We start from the raw sequence: 20,295 nt of genomic DNA on the forward strand, positions 1-20,295 counted from the left end.
GGGTTAATACACCAGATTCCTTATAACCCAAAAAGTATAACTACCACATTTAGGAAATCCAAAACAAAAAAAAGGGACTAGAATGAAGAATTGAAGACTAACTGTGAAAATCTGGATAATCCAGATGCTGTCTTCTCTGCACAGATCAGTAAAAGAAAATCCATCCTATTGTGTAAAAGGAAACAGTAGGCCATCGCTAGAGCACACAAACTCCCATAAGGTCCCCTTATGTAAACTGATGACTGAGAAGGTTATCGGAAGAAATGAAAATACTGGCCTTATATTTTGTATGATCTGTTAATATTAAATCCTACCCCCTGTCTCAAGAGTTTCCCCAAATGAAAAAAGTCAGGGAAGCTTGCTGCGCAGCCCATCAAAACCTCAGTCTCAGAATTACACAAGCTGGAACAAAATTCTGTAATTTAGTCTTTCAACAAAGGTCACTGATATGACAAAACATGCTATCCAAATAGAATTAGATACTCAGATTAAATAATAAAATCTAATTTTAAATTAACATTGAGTGGCTAAAAAGTTAAAATAAGGATTAATTAAACATAAGGACTGATATAAAGATTAATTAATCAAATACTTGACTGTCAAGTATTTTATGTTCTTTCCTCGAACTGAAAAGTGGCTCAGTGCCTCATCTTGAGAACTGATAAACAGCTGCTCATTTCTCACACAGTTCTACCTGGCCAGAAACATGCTAGGCTAGGACAGCTTGAAAGGGAAGGGGACGTGAGATAAATATAAAATCTTTAAAAGTGGGGATCTTTATGCAAGAGAGTAAACCAGATCAATAACTCATTTTACACAAAGAATATTAATCCTAAAATAGAACTTTCTCCTTCCAGACTTTCTTCCCAGACTGTGTTTTGTTCCTTTTACAAATATTTAAAATACCCTTGAAGGAAGGAGAGACATACCTCGGAGATATTGCGGGTTCGATTCCAAACCACCGTGGTAAAGTGCATATCACAATAAAGCGAGTCACACAAATTTTTTGATTTCCAAGAGCATACGAAAGTTATGCTTACACTATACTGTGGTCTATTAAGTGTGCAATAGCATTAAATCTAAAAAAAACAACGTACATACCTTAATTTAAAAATACTTTATTGTTTAAAAATGCTAACCACCAACTGAGACTTTAGCGAGTCATAATCTTTTTGGGTCTTACCTTCAATGTGTAAAAACCGCAGTATCTGCAAAGCGCAATAAAATGAGGTCTGCCTGTACTAATCATACAAAAGTTCAAAGCAAACTAATTCACAAAGCAGTGAAACTTCCATGCCCCTCTCCCCCTCCAAAGTCTCTTACATGGGACATCAAAGTAAAAAGTCCAAGCAGCTCTGGTCAAAACCCTAGGATTTCTTAGGTACAATTTGAAAGACATTCAAGCAAAGGAGTCCATGAAGCATTATAAAAAAAAAAATTTTTTAAAAACATGACATGAGATAACTGTTTTTTAATTTCGCTGCCACCATTTCCCTTCAACATGAGCCAAAGATAAAGCCTAGAAATTAGTCTTGAGCATGGGAAAAAAACATTAGCATTCCTTCTACATTCCTTCTAAAACCAAACATTTAACAACAGGCTCTACTGTTTGCAATTTAAACTTTACATCATCCATGAAAATCTTTATGAATCAATAAGAGACACATTTTTCTCTAAACATAAACAGACAAGAATAAATCTCTCTCCTCTGAGTAGCTTTTCTCCATTGGGAAAGAGCCTATAAAGTAAAAACCAAGTAAAATAACAACATATACATGTATTTTTTAATCTAAAGAACAGACTTCTGTAATCTTGAACCAAACTGTTAAAAAATAATTTTTAATAAGACAAGCGGTGAAGTTAGAAAATTAACTGGCTACTTGATAATATTTAAGAAATCATTCTCAAAATTCCCTCAGGCTTGGTGGTGGTGGCATTGTGCTTGTTTTTTTCCCTCAAGTATTATCTTTCAGATACACCTGAAGGATTTACACGTGAAAGGATTCAGAGATTTTTGCTTTAAAATATCCAACAGGTGGATGAAACAGGATTGGTCATGTAATAACAATAGTTGGAGCTGGGTAATTGGTACATGAAGCTTTACTATATTCATCTCTTCTTTGTATACAGTTGAAGAAAAAGGTCTCCTATGCATCAAAACATCCTGTCAAAAGTAGAAAAAATTTTGTCCCACTAAATCACCCAGGATTTTGCATATTTTTATTTCTCTGGTTTAATTAACAATAAGTTCTATTCTTCAAGCCAATTAACTTCCTCCAGTAGACCTGTAACTGAAATACAAGACTCACCTTGCTGTCTTTTAATTCCACTCATATCTAGATGAGTGCCAGGTGAGCTTATTTTAACTTCAAGACCACAAATCTATTTTGAGTTAGAAAGATGAACTACCACGGGTTGTTTTTGTTTTTTTAACTTATTCTCCCCTTAGTATTTGAACTAAGTTTGGTGGGTGGTATACAAAGGTGAAAAGTAACAGATGCTGTTCTGTCCTAGGAAGTAATCGTTTTCAATGAGAAGTGTACAAGTCTCAAACGAATATGATACACAGAAAAGTTCCCAAAATCTCGGGGTATGTAACTCTACAAACATCCTTATACTCCCACCCCCCCAAAACCTTTTAAGTATGATTAGGAATGTGCGACCCCGGTTGGTTTGTTTCATCTCCTCCTCCTTTTTTAGGGGAGGTGCTAGAGAGAGAGAAAAAAAAAAAAAAATCACCAAAGACAGGCCGGAAGAAGGAAAGCGAAAAGCATGGAGTCTGGACAATCGGTCCTCAAATAACTGAGAACTGTATCCAAATTAGATGAAGTTAAGACAGAGTCAGATGTTAAACCCTCAACCTACCTGAGCGGCTCAAAGAGTGGAAAACCCTGGCAGTAGGTACGGCTGATTCAAACTCCCCTCCCTCTCCAAGGATTCACAGGTACAAAGGCGTAAAGAGAACTCTTCCTGACCCTCGCCAATAGTAGCGCCGTAAAAACAACCCCCACTCGCCCCGACCAGGTTGGGAGATCCTCCCCGCGGGGCTGGGAACCCCTTAACCACTGCCCAACTCTTCCAGCCAGAGACCCCTCTTCCCCAGGCGGGCTAGGGGCAGCGGTGGGAGTGAGTGTCGGCTGGGAGAACCCGCCCGCCACCGAGGCCCTCCGCGCCCGCCCGGAACTGGGGTCTCCGCCCCGCGCCGCCCACTCCAGGCCCAGGCCCGGTTCCCCGCGGGACTGGCCTCGAGCCTCGACCTCAGTCAGTCCACCCCGCGCCAGCAGGACCCGCGCGACCCACTAAGCAGTGCTGGCCGCCGCCTTGCGAACCCAGCCACTAGCTACCTGTCTTCGCTCTTGTTTTTCTGCTTCTTCCCCATCGCGTGACAGCGGCGCTCGTGGTCCCAGCCCCTCTATTCGGTCTCTCACAGATCCCACAGACTTTGGTCTCCGTTCGGCTCCGTTCCCCCCGCGCTGCCGCCGCTCGCACCCGGCTCTCCACAGACCCGCGCACTGGGACAGGGCACATATGGTGTGAGCTCGCAGTGCGCAAGCGCATCGCCCCGCCGCCTCGGCGTGGGGACGCAGGGCGCGGCTCATCGAGAGCTGCCCCTCGGGTAGAGCGTCTCCAGTTGACCAGCTCGCCAGGCGGGAGCCCCAGCGCCCCCTTCCCGCAAGCGTCCGCCGCGCACCGATGTCCGAACCGTTTCCAGGTTCTAGAACCACAAGCGGACAATGAGGCTGAAGATTCCCCACATCCGCCCCTCCTCGCCAGAGAATGCAGACGTGGGCACTGGAGCTTGGTCAGAGGTAGACCTTAGGCTTCCCTTCACCTTTCAACCTCTACTCCTTTGTATTCTCAGCCGCAGGAAGTTCAGTGAAGTACCACAATGAACCGAAGATAAGCGCTCTGATTATTCCCAAAGCAGATAAACCCTGGACAAAATTGGTCCTCGGTAACGTCCATGAATGTACAGTCACTAAAAATATAAAACAAGGGGATACCCATTAAGTCCTCTGAATGGGTCTTAATGTTTAGGAGAGCAAGTTCTAAAAATTTGTTAGGGAACTCACGAGGGTGGTGAAAATGTTCTACTTCAGGATCTGGACGGTAATATTACGGGTGTTAACTATACAAAAGCTAATCGTGCTGTATGTTACTCTTCGACGTTTTTAAAAAGGAAAGGAAAATATTCAATAAACAGGATGTAAACGAAGTTGGAGACTCACTCCTGAGCAGGAGCGTAGCTATCTCATTTGACTTAACGTTGCGTGTGCTGAGGATCTGAGCCTAATAAGTCTGACAACTCCAGGCTGAGCAATAAAAAACTATGACTCCCAGCATGCTTTGCTCCCGCGCCCTCTGGGCAATGGATTCGACACCTCGGGTTCCAGGCCGCGGCGACAGAGGCGCACGCGCGTAGGCTCTCGTCGCAGGCCCGCCCTCCCCTCCCATCACTCCCTCTGGCGTCGCAGGCTGTATCACGCAAGGGCATCAGCCAATGAGGAGGAGGGAGGCACGGCCGGTTCGCCGCCACTAGCAGCTGTTGCGAGGCTGAAGCCAGAGTAGACTGTTCTCTTGGAGCTACTGGTCCGTCACTTCTCAGGTATCATCCAGAGTTCAGGTGAGACAGAGATGGTGTGAAGAAACCGGCCACCGGGTTCCGGTGCTAATGGACACACCGCCGCTCAACATCCGGGCCGGGCAGGGGTGGGCGCCGCCCTGATGCGGGTGTCAGTGCAGCGGCGGCAGCTTTGGCGCATGCGCCCCGGGAGGCGTTGAAGTCGGGGCCCCTGAACTCTGCCCTCATCTGTCCCTGGTGGGTCGGGGGTGGGGGGCGGACTCGGAGTGACGAGCATACTTTTGAGAAGGTACCTGGGGTGCAGTTAGGGAGGAGGCCTCTTGGTTATTTCGGCGGGTGCACGTAGGGGGATCTAGGAAATGGTTAGATAATTTGAGGACAAGGCCCTTGCCACCATTCTAGTTGAACTGAAAAAAGGAAGAATCAGAGGCTTGAGGTTTGAAAAATGGAAAATTATCAGAATCGCTAAAGCATCTCCTTTCTTCTTTCTGAATGCGTTAGAACACCACCAACCTGCCCCCAGAGGTGCCCTGTTAATCGCTTCTGCTCCCAGTTATCCCAACATTAAATTCTGAGCTCATACTGCAAAACTCCAGGGATAAGTATCCGCCGTGTCCCTGGTAAGAACAGGTTCTGACATGCAGGCTAGGATTTACTATCCAGCTTTCTGCCTCATCCAGCTCCAAAAGTGAAGGTCACAATCTTAGTGACAATTTTCTTGGGAGGTAGGGATTGTAAAATTTTTTTTTTACTATATTTGAAATACAGCTCCTTTAAAATTTTACAGCATTTGTGGGGAACTTACAATTTGGTTCATTCAAGGTTAACATTTTCTTGACACAGAACCTGCTGTGTCCCAGGCACTGCTAGCTCTAGGAATACAAAGGTGAAATCAAGTATGCGTTTCAACTGCTTTTCTTGTGAAGAAAAAGGAATCAGAAGTGAAGTTTGCAAGAAAACTGTTTCTCTTTAGTTCAACATTTATAGAGGTCTCTGGGGACCAGGCTATGTGTCAGAAGCTGGATGGATGAGTTCACAGTTTATTCAAATTTTTTTGAAGTGCTTGGTTAGTGTTTGCAAATGTATCATAGTTAATTGAGATGCAACAGTCTCCTGCTTTGATAGGCAAATTATAAATCACATTTCTATGATAATAAGCCAGAAGTAAACATAAAATTGCCATCTGATTGTTGCTGGTGGAAAATAGAACTACATTTCTTTTAAAATAGGTAATTGACAGAGGTCTTCCTTTCTAATCTCAATTAGATTCTGTTTTTAAACTAACATAGAATACATTGATACTCTTTTTAATATTTACAATTATATTGTCTTACATCAAAGTGAAGAACACTGAGTCAGTAAATCAATACCAATATCAATCTTTGTGGTCTTAGATTTTGTTAGGTAACGGGAGAACAGGAGTGGGAACTGAAGCTTAGGGAACACCAGGTTCCATTCTTTACATAAATTGTAATGGGCCCTCATAGGAGTTAAAAAGAAAATGAAAATCATTTAGGCAAAGGCCATGAAAAATGTGTCTTTTGCTCAACTCTGCTCTGTATTGAATCAAAGTTTGATGTGTATTTGTGAAACCTCAATACAGTTCAACTTGGTCAGGGTTCACAGTCATTTCTGCTTTGCTTCCCTTTTCCTTCGGTAAAGAACAGTGATTGTAATCACTGGGTATAACTCCAACTACCCATTTCTCTCTTGTCCGGTGATGGTCTTAAAGACTTGACTTTGCTTTAACAAAGTAAAACACGAACAAAATCAGGAGCACCTAAACTTTGCTCTAATTAGGTTTTGAGTGGTGTGACTATTTTGCATGGTATAATGTATTGAAAGTTAAATTTTAAAACACTTAACTAAAATTATTAAGCCTAACGTGAAGTCCTTGGCTGTCAGCAGCATACTTTGTAGACTACAAATTATGCACTTGCTAGAATTTTTGAAAGTAAGAGAGAAATCTCACATACTGTTTGCACTTTTTTTCCTTTTTAAACCTTCTGCCCAGCAGCAAGGCTGAGCTGTACCATTTAGAAGGATGGAAGCTAATGCGTCTGTCAACATGTTTTCAAAAGTCCTGGAGAATCAGTTGCTGCAAACAACCAAGCTAGTGGAAGAACATCTGGATTCTGAAATTCAGAAACTGGATCAGATGGACGGGGATGAACTGGAACACCTCAAAGAAAAGAGACTCGAGGCGCTGAGGAAAGCTCAGCAGCAGAAACAAGTAACCTCTCTGCCCTGCTTTCTGAAATTGCTTTGACAGTATGCGCCTGACCACTTACATTACGCATGTGGCAATAGTTCATTTCAGTCCAATTTGTAAGGTTTTTTTGGCCTGAAAGTACCTATCGCTGTTAACAGTTTGCCTGGAAAAAAAAAATAGTTTTAAAGACACGTTGAAAATTAGCCTGGTTACTATATTAATCTCCAGTAAACGAAACATGTGCCCAGCACCATTTTCTGAGCTCAGGTTAGTGTGCTTGAGGAGAGAGGGGAGTAAAAGAGCACTGAGAGCAATAGGAGTCGGTGGTTTCCCTTCTAGGTGGTATAATACCTTTCATAATTTAGCTGTCCTCAAAGCAAGCGAAATAAGAGCTGTAAGGCAACTTACATGGAAGAAATTATTTCAGGCATTTCCAGTGTATCGTTGAATTATGTGGCTTACTTATTCAAAAGAATGCAGGCTGGGTCACAAGGAAAGGTGACCACAGTGCTATCCTCCTTGACCTCTTAGAGTGTGAGTGGGGAAAGACTTGTAGACTCTGATGGGTTAAGTTCTGTAAATTGAATTAGGATTAAAAATGGAAATGGTTTCCATAGGTTTAAGTTAAATTGAAATACATTCTCACGCGCTCTGGTTCCTCTTCAGTTGGCTGAGACTAAAACCTTAACTTTAGCTTTTCTGAAGAAAGCTTTTGTCTGTGCTGCATCTCTGATAATGTTCATACCCTTACTGTTTAGAAGAATCGCTACAAAAGAAAAGACTCTTTTTATAATGTGACGGAGTTCAATTTTGAGTTTTCTGAAATAGGGCGTGTATCTGGTTTTGAAACTGGGCTACTTTTCTTAATATGATGCTAATGAGATTCTATTACAAACTCATTATTTCATGATCACAGTTAAGCACCCTACTGATTGTTAATGCTCAATTAAAAAAAGTTGTCATAACTAGGATATTTTTGTACAAAGTCCATATCCACCTGATTTGCAGTGAGGAACATACATTAATGCCTTAAATGAAGTTGTCAGCAGTTAAAAAAATAGTCTTGAGTATTTATAGCTAAAAACGAATTGAGGCAGGCAGCCTTTAGGGCTTTTTTGAAATACTGTACTAATCAATGTTAAATGAATTTGTCGTGGAGTACCTAGAGGGCCTTATTTTAGAGCTTTCATTGCATTTTAATAGATTTTTTTTTTATTAAAACGTTTAGTGAGGAAGCAGGCAAGAAACCTTAATGGTATTTTGGCTACTCTTTTTAAAAGAGTAGTATAGATTGTATAGTAATTTTGATTTTCTGATCCATGAGAGTATTGGAGAAATCAGTGTATGCAGTGACATAAGCACTTAATAGGCCTGTGTTAATCAACATTCATCAGTTATCCAAGCACCTTCCTTCTGTTATGGCAGCTAGAGATGTACCGTGTTTCCCCAAAAATAAGACCTAGCCGGACCATCAGCTCTAATGCGTCTTTTGGAGCAAAAATTAATATAAGACCTGGTACTTATGTTATATTATATCCGGTCTTATATTAATTTTTGCTCCAAAAGACGCATTAGATCTGATGGTCCGGCTAGGTCTTATTTTCGGGGAAACAGGGTAGGACTTGGGGAGCAGGAGAACAAGGTGAGAAATAGGAGGAGCCCTCCAGAGGCCTTGGGTGATAGCCAGTAAGAACCAGGTGCTGCCCAGCGGCCAGGCATCAGGTAGGCTCCAGCCGTGACCTGTGACCTGCGCCCATCCTGCCTGATCCCATCCGCATGTATCTGTGGCACATGTGCTCTGTGGAGGGAACTGTAGAACTGCACCACGTGTGCAGAGTGACATGGGAGAGATGCCGCACGTTGGTGCAGGTTCCCGGTGGGCTGGCCTCCCTCTGAGGCAGGTTCAGGTCTTCAGCCTATTGGTTAAACACAGAATAAATAACGAAAAGAAATAACAGCTTCTTAAAAAACAAACACTTTTTTTTAAGGGCACATGTCATTGACGAGTCAAGAAAGGAATCATGAAATGTCACATGTCATTAAGGAACTGTATTTGAGAGTTTAAACTATGGGAGCTTTGCCAAAGAAATGTCACATGAGGTGAAGATACCGGAGCCTTCTGTGAGTGTTAGCTGAGTGTGAGCCGATGTGAAATGGATAGCAAACTATTACTGCGTGAGGGCTGTGTTCAAATATGAGAAGACTGGAGATGGCACTGGCCCCTTTCCAGCTGGACCACTTCTTGAGGGTTGCATTCAGATGTCTGCCACATTTTAAAAGGACATGGAGGAATTAGACCATTCAGAGAACAATCAGAAGAATAAGAAGTCTAGATAATTGTTTCCTACGAGAAACAGTCAAAAGGAAATGGAAATTTCAGTGTGCAGAAGGGAGGACATAGGCAAGAAACAATATTTGGAAGGCTAACATGTGAAAGAGAGATTAGAACTTTGCTCCCTAATCTTAGATCCAAGCTGGGGTCCACAGACCAGAGTTACACATATATGGTACTTCAGTGTGAGAAGACCTTTCTGAAAATTACAGAGTACATATACAGATGCATTTTAAGCACATGCCAGATACTTTAGTTATTTTCATGTTGTCTTGTTTTCACAACTACTCAATGAGATCATTGCTTCTTGATCTCCACTTTACAAATGAGGAAACTGAGACTCAGATTATTAGAGTCCATAGCCTCGTAAGTGGTAGAACAATTAATTAATTATTCAAGCCCATGCCTTCTGCCTGAAAGTCCAGTGTTCCTTTTTATTAAAACCAGCTGCCTGAAAAAAGAAACAAGCTTCCAGTTGAGGTGATAACCATCCCGCCACAGGACAGTTTCAAGAGGCTCAAAGGTCTGTTAGGCATGATTGATAAGGGTTGATACATTGGTTTGGGAAGTTGAATTAGATGACTTGTGAGATCCTTACTGTTTCTGGCCATTGTGTGAGTGGACAACTTTGCTTCCTGGGATACTGCCCATTGGTGGCCAGTATAGGAGAGATTCCTGGCTCTCCGAGGTCGTCAAGAACAAATAGAAAAGAAGCTTCAGAGCTACAGTAACCCCTCCCTCAGCCCCACCCCCACCCTCACAGGCTGACTGGCTTTATCTCATGAGCATTATTTTGAAAAGCTTTGTAGTAACTTGGACCAAGTGCTTCTGATTTTAATAGTTTGCATGCAAAGAAATGGATGTTTACATTCTAAGTCTCTTGACTCTTAACTTTTTATTTCCTAAGTTCTAAGAAAACGATATGTTTTAAGTTAGTAAGACAGATAATTGTGTTAAATGCGAGCCATGCTATGGAGATAGTGACTGCAGACCATTTTGCATCGACACTAGAAACAGGAAAGGAAATCACTAAAAGGAATTTATTTCTCTGCAAGGTAAAATCGACTTCATTACAAAATATTGGGGTGATTCGGACACAAACTGTAAAGTGGTACTGAAAGAGATATTGGAAATGTGTAATATTTCCCTTTTCCTCAAATTAGGAATGGCTTTCGAAAGGACATGGGGAATACAGAGAAATCCCTAGTGAGAGGGACTTTTTTCAAGAAGTCAAGGAGAGTAAAAAAGTGGTGTGCCATTTCTACAGAGACTCCACATTGAGGTAACTATGTTTCCTTCAGTGACTTTTTTAAACATGGTGAGATCTGAATAGAGAGATACACTGACTACATAGAGAAATTAAGAAAAATGAACTACTTCTTAAGTTGTTGCTTTGTACTAGAAGTCTACACATTAAAGTTAGGTCATTTTTATTTTAAAGATTAACTTAAAAACCAGTGACATACAAAAGTATAAATGAACATTATTGAAAACCAAGACTCCATAGAAGTGGCTGTTTTCCAAATTATATTTTCACTAACTTGAAAAACAACTTACAAGTGTACACTTGAGTATTTTATCAATGGAACAAGAATTATTTATACTTTTTTGCCCCACTTTAATGATGTAGCCATGAGGAGACAATGATTTTGGCCAGGCTTTTCCCCAGAAGTTGGAACTGCCAGGTTTGGCTGGAAGGAGAAGAAAGTGGTTTCTCTTAAACCAGCCCAGGTCCGCAAACCTCTCTACAGAGGCAGATCCCTTGTAAAATAAAACACCTCCAGGAGAAGTTGTACCTTAAACCAAAGGACTCAAGTCGTTCTTTTTTGGAGCCCCAAGATTTGATTAGTTGCCAACATTTAAAAACTGAGAAAGATTTCATTTTCTGAAAATTTAGATTTCAGAATTAAAAGTCAGCAAACTTGGTAATAATAGATCTAGAATTCCATATGAAGGCAGTTGCTGATGCTAAGTAGAGCTGCCGCTCTTAGATGGTCACACGTCCCAGTGTGGAGTCTCCATCAGTCACTGTCATCTAAGCCATGCCTCTTCCTTTGATAGTCTGCCTGGCCCTGTCTTAGTCTCACCACCCAACAACTTGGCTATTAACACCTTTCATGGATTGATTGGCTGAGACTCACTGACTAAAAAACAAAAATAAAAGAAAATATTGAGAAGGTAGAATCATGGGGGAAGGGATTAGAAAGGTAAAGAAACCCTCTGCCTTTGCGGTACACTGTCATCTCCCAAAGGCACACCACCTCTGACATATATGAAGAGGTGATATTATTTGTTCACTTGTTTATTAGATGTCTTCGCCCACAAGATTGTTTGTTTTATGAAGGCAGGAAGTTTGTGTGTATTATGGCCCACTGTGCTCCGGGTTCCTAGCTCTAGAGTGGCAACGGCTGACACGTAGTAGGTGCTCAGTAAATATATTTGATAGGTGTATAAACAGTGCAGCACCAGGAGTGCTAACCTCCAAATAAAACTGAAGAAGTCAAAATTTAAATAATCAGTTAATTTATGTATACAGAGGGTACCAAAAGAACACATACACATTTTGAGGAAGGAAAAAACTATTAAAATAGTAATACTCAATATATACCGATAACAAAAGATGAATACAAGTCACGTTGGACTTCTGCAATTACAAGAGGTGCTCAAAGTGGTTACCATCAGTGTCTAGATACTTCTGATTACAGCAAACTACTACTTGAGCAACGTTGACCAAAGTGTCCACTTGTATACACTTTTTTGGTACCCCCTGTACATATATGAACGTTGCCAGCACATAATAGGCTGCATATTTTCATATATAAAATCCTAGGATATTCCTAGTGACCCATTGAGGTAAGTAGGTATAATTCCTATGCTTCATATGTAGAGACCAAGACTTGGAGAGATTAAGTGACTCACGTAATGTCACTCAGTTACTGTATGATAAGAGGATTCAAACCTAATGCTATTTTAACTACACCATGACTGCTACTTCTGTATTTTAAAAAATGGATTGACAAGTGGTATATAGCCTTATTTAAAATAGGTTCTGTATTACTCCAGTAAAACCATAGAGTTGACTTATATACAAATGTTCAAGAACATATTTCTCATATAACAGTTATCATTTGTTTTGAGTTTCATTCAAATACCATTGAACAATTTGTTCTACGATTTTTACTGAAATCTCATTGCTATGCTACGTAGGTGATATATGAAAAGATATATTCAGAGGGAAAGTGACGAGGCATTAAGGATACAGGAAACTCGCTGGGCCCAAACCTCACTCAAGAAATACTACACCAAGAAGTGCCCCAAAAGCCTAGTAGAAACAGCTCTGAAACATCTGGTGTCTTAGTCATCCAGAGTAGTGGTTCTCAACTTTACTGGGCCTGAGACTTGCCTGCATGTCTCCCTGCTCCACTCCCGAGGAGTTGGAATTGCTCTGTATATTTTAAAAGTTGGTTGTAATGAACACCAACAGTTAAGAACTGCTGCTCAAAAAGATGATTGCAGTAGTCTGTTTCAGAAACGTTAGAGGATTGACCAGTTTAAAATACATTCTACTTTAAAGGAAATGTCACTTCCATTGTCCTCTTCAATTGAAGGTGGCTTAATGAAAGTTGCCTCTGGTACTTTTCATTTCTTTGGAACCATAGGGACCATATTTACAGCCTTAACCTTAATGTGCTTCTCAGTGACGGAGTCGTACAGCTAGAGGAGTTCCTTCTCAGCAACACCATTCGTTAGTCTTTCCTAATGACTTCCAAACCTGGCTCCATATGTACATTTCTAATTCTGAGAAGTCTCTTCTGAGTTCTGTCAAGTCACCCCTCAGGCTGCCTGTATGAGATACCAGGAAACATACATAAGAGCAATGACAATGAACTTTTGTTCTTCCCATAAACGTGGCAATTTTGTGAACCGCCTACAACTTAAGCACATACCAGGGGTGCCAAAAAAAATGTGTACAAGTGGACACTTTGGGCATCATTGCTCAAGCAGCAATTTGCCGTACTCAGAAGTATCTGAACACTGATGGGAACCACTTTGAGCACTTCTTGTAATTACAGAAGTCAAACGATGACTTATATTCATCTTTTGTTATCAGTATATATTGAGTATTACAATTTTAATAGTTTTTTCCTTAAAATGTGTATACATTTTTTTGGCACCCTCTGTATTGAATGTTTTGTTTTTTATAAATATCATTAGAGTGAATCTGACTTTCTACAATATTAAATTGCCTTTCTACCTGTCCTAATCAGGCAGCTGACCTATGAAATGGGAACGAGGCCATCTGACACCAGCACAGATTGGCTGCCAGATCATGAGACTCAGACAGAAAAAGCATAAAATTAGATGTACCTTCATGATATTTATTTTTAAAAAGAAATCTGTTGTTTTAACTTTTGATATTCTACATGTTATTTACAGGTGTAAAATACTAGACAGACACTTGGTGATACTGTCCAAGAAACATCTTGAAACCAAGTTTTTGAAGCTGAATGTGGAAAAAGCACCTTTCCTTTGTGAGAGACTGCGTATCAAAGTCATTCCCACACTAGCACTGGTAAAAGATGGAAAAACACAAGATTATGTTGTCGGATTCACTGACTTAGGAAATACCGATGACTTCACCACAGAAACTTTAGAATGGAGGCTCGGTTGTTCTGATATTCTTAACTACAGGTAACTTTTAACCAAACAATAAATGTATTTTAATTCACATATTCAGTTGATATATGTAGAGAGGATTTTTTAATGTTAGCACTTATTTTAATGGGACTAGATATTTTTGGCTGAGATGTAGAAAACTTTCACAAAGGAAAAGCATATTTTTTAAAATGTACATTATTCGTGTGGCCTCACATTAAAATCAGTTATAAATAAAGTCTTGGAGTACACCTAGCTATAAAAGTTTTCAACCTAATAGATCCAGTCCAATTCTAATGCTGTAGTCATCTGGAAATGCAAAATGACACAATTGATTCTCGCCTGATTTGAACCAAATTATTCAAATTGATAATGACATTAGATCTTTAACATAGATATTCCTATCTCACTTGTGGAAACTGATCAGATACATAGAATCTCATTTCTATGCTTAGCTTAAGTTACTTACTATGGGGAACACTCTCAGTTTGAAAACAATCTAAAAGCCAACTTCCAGTTTTCATTCATCTCTTTGTCCACTTCTCCAGACAAATAATTTATCTAATTCCACAGATTAGAACATATCATCTTTTGTGCTTGATCTTGACTTGCAAGAATAACAGGTAAAACTATGCAGTTACCATTGCATAGTTATAGTGCCTTTCAATAAATAGAGTTCTCTCATCTTTTCACTTCCCCTCCCCCTTTTTCTCTGAATCACTCCTACATATGCCTGAGTCATTCCTACATCATTGAAGTTGATTTTGGAGTTTTAGGTGTTGTTTTATGAATGTTAAATAAAATACTAATATTTATTTTGAAATGATTTCAAATTTTAAACAAGCTGGAAAACAATACAAAGAATGCTCGTATACCCTTCACCCATATTCCCCAATTTTAAACATTTAATATTTGTTTTATCATTCTTTTTCTAGAAACTCACTTTTTTTTCCCAGGACCATTTGAATGGAGGTTGTAGATGTATTGTACCTTTACTCCTAAATATTTTTGTGTGTATTTTCTAATAGCAAAGATATTTTCTTATATAACCACAGTACAATTATTTAAAAGGAAGTATGTAATTTACAGACCTTATTCAAATTCTGCCCTTGTCCCAATGATGTCCTCCATATCAAAAAAAAATATGTTGCATTTAGTTAGTATGTGTTTTAGTTTCCATTAACCTGTGACAACTTGTTACCTGCCTTTGTTTTTCAGTACTATGACACTGTTGAAGCATACAAGCTACTTATTTTATAGCACACCCTCAATTTTGTTTTATATAATGTTTCAAGAGTAGATTTCAGATTATGCATTTTTCTACAGGTGTATTGTAGAAGTGATGTATTCTTCCTTCACGGTACACCATGTCAGGAGGCATATAATGGTTTGTCTCATTTCTGGTGGTGATAACTAAGCACTGGTTAACCAGTTATCTACCAGACCAAATGGTGATTTAAGGAAGAACTTTTCCATATCTCACATTAACTTACCTTCTTATTTATTTATATTAGAATCAGCTATCGATTATTTTACTCAATGGGTTGTAGCCCTGCTAATATTATTTACTTGGGAGCTCAGATTGTCCCAGGTTTGGCCAATGAGAGCCACTTTCATGCTGGCTTCTATGTCCTTTGTACCTGTCCCCATAATTGTTTGAGCACGTTCTTTCTGGTACAAATAAGATGTTTTAGGGGTACTCATGTTGTACTCTCCCTAGCATTGGCTTTTTCTCCAAGGAGCCACAGTTCCTTTCAGTGGCAGATAATATTTCAAAACCAAGATCTAGGTACTAGGAATATTCCCATCTATTTTGGAAAGACGAAATTGTCTTACTTATTTCTCAAGCATCATTGAAAAGAGTTTCATACTAATTCTGGGTTGATGATAATGAATTCCATGAATTTTGATATCTGTAGAAATCTAAATATTAAAAGATGTTAAACAGGATCAAACCAGTCACAACAGGCTATTAGAAATAGAGCACCATTTTTCTGTCATTCTCACAATAAAAAGAATCTAATCAGGTACAGGTTCAGCATATCCAAAACACCTGGGAAAAACACCTTTGATTTCCTTCTATACTTTTCAGTCAGAAATTCCGTTGGTGTATCCTGTGAAATGTTCATCAGTAATTAATGATAAAAAAAAATAAAACACTGATCTAAAACATTTAGTTGTACAAAATAAGGTTACTACTATTAACCATCAGTATGAATAATGTACCTCTTCCTTGACACCAGCATTTTTAAGAAAATTTTACTAAATTCCATATGTTACAGTGAGGAAGAAAAGGTAGATTTTTGTGCAGTTTAGTATGTCAACTACTATCTTATAAATGATAAATGCATTTCATATTTGCTTTATTTTTAGTGGAAGTTTAATGGAGCCACCATTTCAGAGCCAAAAGAAATTTGGAACAAACTTCACAAAGCTGGAAAAGAAAACGATCCGAGGCAAGAAATATGATTCAGACTCTGATGATGATTAGAGATCAGTTATAATTCTTTGTAAATTGTCTTTTTATTTCTGCTCACTTTAGAATTAGATTTGTTTTCTAAACTCTATTGATTTTGATACATTGGTCATCTAATAGTCCAACTCTAGAGTTTTATACACTTGCATCACACTGAAAGACATCTTTAATATTTTCTGTGAGGAGCTCATATTTAAGTTGAGGAAAACTTCTGAGTTCTTAAATTTTGGGGAAAGGGTCTGGATTCTGTTTTTGTGATTGATTTTATCACAATATGATTTTTGCATCTTTATACCATTCACAATTGTGTTTTTAATCTACTGGATTGGACATAGAAATTCAGAAAACCATTCCAGGACTAATTCTCACACATTATTTACTTTATACAACAGGTCAAGTGACATTTACTGGTGTAACAGACTGCACTTGTAAATGAATTATAAAAACACTTCACTTCTGGAATATATTTAAATAACTATTAAAGAACTGCTTATTCTGTATGCTGCACATTGATGTTGAATCAACTGATGGCAGAAAAAAGCTTTTTCAGGTTGTGAACAGATTGCTTTATTTAAAGGGTCCTGTTGCTTGTATTTTAAGACACGCATTAAAAAAAGCCAGGAAGCACTTTTGGACTGGCAGTCTGAGGAGATCTACACACTCAGTGAAATAACCATATGTGGTAAATACTTTTTTTAAAAAAACTTAAAGTCTCTGGAAATTGTCATAAGAGCATACAGCAAACAAAAACATTTATTCAAGAAAATACTGTATTTTGGTAAGAATGGTGAGTCTCTGTGGTATTTGAGCCATGACTCTGCATCCTCCCTCTCTCCTGGCTGCCAACCTCAGCCTACAATTTCTCCCTAGGAGGAGCAGACTGCTCGCACTTCTCTTCCACCCAGTCCTTGTAGCACAGAACCTATACCCCAGGAATGGCAGACAGACCACAAATACTATTTCCTGATCACTGTTGTCCCAGCTTATTCATAACCCCATTAAGATGAACAATTGACTTACTCATAAGCTGGAGCAATAGTGATTAGGATGGAGTCTCCACACACGGACAGGCAAGCCGAGAAGACCAGGGGCTCCCAGCCACTGCTCTACTATCCCCACCCCCATCTACAGGGGAATAGCACAGAGGTTCTGCCCAGTGGGAGAAGCAAGCTCTCAAAACAGCTTTCACCACATTTCATAAGGGGACTGGCTATTCAGAACAGAGCATTAACAAGCCCTGGGAGAGAGGGGAGGATGAGTCTCCAGAGCTACTCTATTATCTAAAACATCCAGTTTTCAACAAAAATTGTAAGACCTGCAAAGAAATAGGAAACTGACCCATTCACAAGGGGGAAAAAAGCAATCAAAAGAAACTACCTTTGAGTGAACCCAGATGTTGGAAGCTGACAAAAACTTCAAAGCAGCTATTATAAATAACATTTTTTTTAAACTAAAACTATGCTGGAGGTAAAGAAAGGCATAATATTCCATCAAATAGAGAATGTTAATAAATAGAAATTATTTTAAAAGAACCAAGTGGAAATCTCCGGACTTGGGAGGTACAATAACTGTAATGAAAAATTCATTAGAAGGACAACAGATTTGAACTTGGAGTAGAAGGAATCAGCAAATGTCGAGATCAGTCAATACAGATATTGCAATCTGAAGAACAGGAAAAAATGAAGAGAAATAAACAGCTTCAGAAAAATGTGGAACATCAACATATGTATAATGGGAGTGCTAAAAGGAGAGGAAAAAGAAAATGAGCAGAAAAATTATTAGACGAATGATACCTAAAAATCCAAATTCGATGAAAAAACATTAATCGAAGAGGCTCAGCAAATTCTTATAGTAGAATGAACCACATCCAGACATGTCAGAATAAAAATGCTGAAAGGAAAATCTTGAAAACAAAGGGAAAACCACTCATGATGTATAAGAAAACCCCATTGAGATTAATAGTTGACATCAGAAACAGTGGAAGCCTGAAGGCAGTGAGATACATGCAAAGTGCTGAAAGGAAAAAAACTGTCAACTAAGAAATCTTATTTCTAGCAAAACTCGCAGAAAGGAAGGCAAAATGAGGACATTCTCAAATTTCAATAATTCAGTTTTAGGAAACACAAGAAATGCTAAAGGAAGTTATTCAAGTTGAAAGGAAGTGAGACCACACAGTACAATAGTCCTGATATGTTCCGAGGTCCCCAGTGGACACCTGGAACCATGCATAGTACCAAATGGTTTGTTTCTATACAGAAGGTGCCCAAAAAATATATACACATTTTAAGAAAGGAAAAAACTATTAAAATTGTAATACTCAATATATACCAATAACAAAAGATGAATACAAGTCATATGTATACATCTTTTTGGCACCCCTAGTATATACATGAGTGAATGGCAATATATATATATATATATATATATATATGTGTGTGTGTGTGTGTGTGTGTGTATTTCTGTTCATATTGTCCACCCATAAATTTAAATGCCTTTTCCATCCTAAGTAAGCACTTACCACGCACTGTGCATAATCTTTGCAGTTTGAGGTGCAACAGCAAAACCAGCATGAATTTCTTTTTTGTTCTTAATTTCAATGGTAGAACATTTGTTCTTACTGTAGATCTTCACAACCTCAGCGTACAGGTGTTTTGTTTTTTTTTTCCCTTATTAAGTTGAAAACATTCACCTTTTCACTTCAAAGAAGCAGTTTACTGCTTCTCTTTGACACATACAAATTGCCACTATCACTACTCGTGTACTTTGGGGTCATTATTAAGTAAAAGAAGGGTTACCTGAACACAAGCCCTGCAATACCGTGACAGTCTGTAATAACCCAGACAGCTACTAAGTGACTAACGGGTGGGGGGTACCTACAGTGGAGACACTGGAATAAATTTAACAAAGGAAATACGTGTACACTGAAAACTACACATCACTGACTTAAATAAGACCAAAAAAATTGAAATACATCTCATGTTCATGAATTGGAAAATAAAATATTGTTAAAATGGCACTATAATTGAGGGCAATCTGCAGCCTCAATGCAATCCTTATCAAAATGCCAGCGGCCTTTTTGCAAACGTGGAAAAGCCGATCCTCAAATTCATACAGAATTACAACTCAACAAAAAGACAAACAACCCAATTTAAAAATGGGCAAAGGACTTGAAAAGATAATTCTTCAAAGAAACACAAATAGCCAACAAGCACCTGAAAGATGCTCAACATGACTAGTCATCAGGGAAATGCACATCAGAACCGCAATGAGATACCACTTCACTAGAATGATTATCATTGTAAAAAAAAGAAAGAATAAGTGTGGTTGTGGATTGGAAGCCCTGGACATCTATAAGGAAATGTAAAATGGTGCAGCTGCAGTGGAAACAATTTGGTGGTTGCTCAGAGTTAAGTGTGGAATTACCATGTGATCCAGCAATTGAATTCCTAGGTATATCCCCCAAAATAACTGAAAAGAGCTACTCAAATAAATGCGTGGATGTGCGTGTTAATAGCAGTATTCATAAGAGCAAAGAAGTGGGAAAAACCCAAATGTCCATCATCAGATGAATGGATAACAAATTGTGATATATGCATACAATGCAATATTCAGCCACAAAAAAAGAATAGTGCTAATACATGCTACCACATGGATGGACTGCAAAAGCATTCCAAGTGAAAGAAGTGTCTAGAATAGGTAAATACATAGAGTAGATTGGTGGTTGCAAGGGGTTGGGGGCAGAGTGAGTGTGTAGTAACTGCTTAATGGGTACGAGGTTTCCTGTTGGAGTGTTGGGAATGTTATGAAACTAGGTAGAAATTTTGGCTGTGCAACATTTTGAATGTTCATGTACTCACTGTCACTGAATTGTATACTTTAAAATGGTTAATTTTATGTAATGTGAATTTCACCTCAATTAAAAGAAAAACCCAAGTTCAAATTGTGAAAATAAGGGTTACAGACTAGTGTGTAATCATTATGTGCTCCGACAGTATGGATGCAATATACTTTTTAAAATAAAGAGAGGACAGAGAATA

General features: G+C 39.0%; 2 protein-coding genes across 7 annotated transcripts in view; one reads left to right on the plus strand and one right to left on the minus strand.

The window, feature by feature from the left end:
• The window catches only part of EIF5B (eukaryotic translation initiation factor 5B), a 63,981-nt gene extending 60,414 nt beyond the window's left edge, over nucleotides 1-3,567 (minus strand). The window contains exon 1 of one of the 2 annotated variants that reach the window (XM_019753827.3): nucleotides 3,345-3,567. In XM_019753827.3, coding sequence (XP_019609386.3) covers nucleotides 3,345-3,379 — 35 coding nt within the window. In that variant the 5' untranslated portion in view covers nucleotides 3,380-3,567. The remainder of the gene's footprint in view (nucleotides 1-3,344) is intronic. The other variant, XM_088796026.1, reaches the window with a different exon arrangement.
• Nucleotides 3,568-3,628: 61 nt separating this feature from the next.
• TXNDC9 (thioredoxin domain containing 9) lies at nucleotides 3,629-20,295 on the plus strand. Of its 5 annotated transcripts, none has more exons than XM_019753828.3 (5): nucleotides 3,629-4,624; nucleotides 6,600-6,815; nucleotides 10,290-10,408; nucleotides 13,564-13,818; nucleotides 16,156-20,295. In XM_019753828.3, the coding sequence occupies exons 2-5, from the start codon at nucleotides 6,627-6,629 to the stop codon at nucleotides 16,271-16,273; spliced, it is 681 nt and encodes a 226-aa protein (XP_019609387.1). In that variant the 5' UTR covers nucleotides 3,629-4,624; nucleotides 6,600-6,626; the 3' UTR covers nucleotides 16,274-20,295. The 5 variants fall into 5 exon arrangements, with proteins under 5 accessions (XP_019609387.1, XP_019609388.1, XP_019609389.1 ...); XM_019753829.3 differs by having other exon boundaries at nucleotides 3,901-4,624; nucleotides 6,597-6,815; XM_019753830.3 differs by lacking the exon at nucleotides 3,629-4,624 and adding an exon at nucleotides 4,767-4,871.

The sequence above is a fragment of the Rhinolophus sinicus genome, chromosome 2, assembly GCF_057876585.1.
Source record: "Rhinolophus sinicus isolate RSI-liver-muscle chromosome 2, RSI-T2T, whole genome shotgun sequence".
In the NCBI taxonomy this organism is placed as follows: Eukaryota; Metazoa; Chordata; class Mammalia; order Chiroptera; family Rhinolophidae; genus Rhinolophus; species Rhinolophus sinicus.

Excerpts from the sequence above, each read along its gene's own strand:
- TXNDC9 (XM_019753828.3), top strand. The coding sequence starts at position 6,627 with ATGGAAGCTAATGCGTCTGTCAACATGTTTTCAAAAGTCCTGGAGAAT. Across the intron at positions 10,409-13,563 it reads TACAGAGACTCCACATTGAG|GTGTAAAATACTAGACAGAC; the intron begins GTAACTATGTTT and ends TGTTATTTACAG. Across the intron at positions 13,819-16,155 it reads TCTGATATTCTTAACTACAG|TGGAAGTTTAATGGAGCCAC; the intron begins GTAACTTTTAAC and ends CTTTATTTTTAG.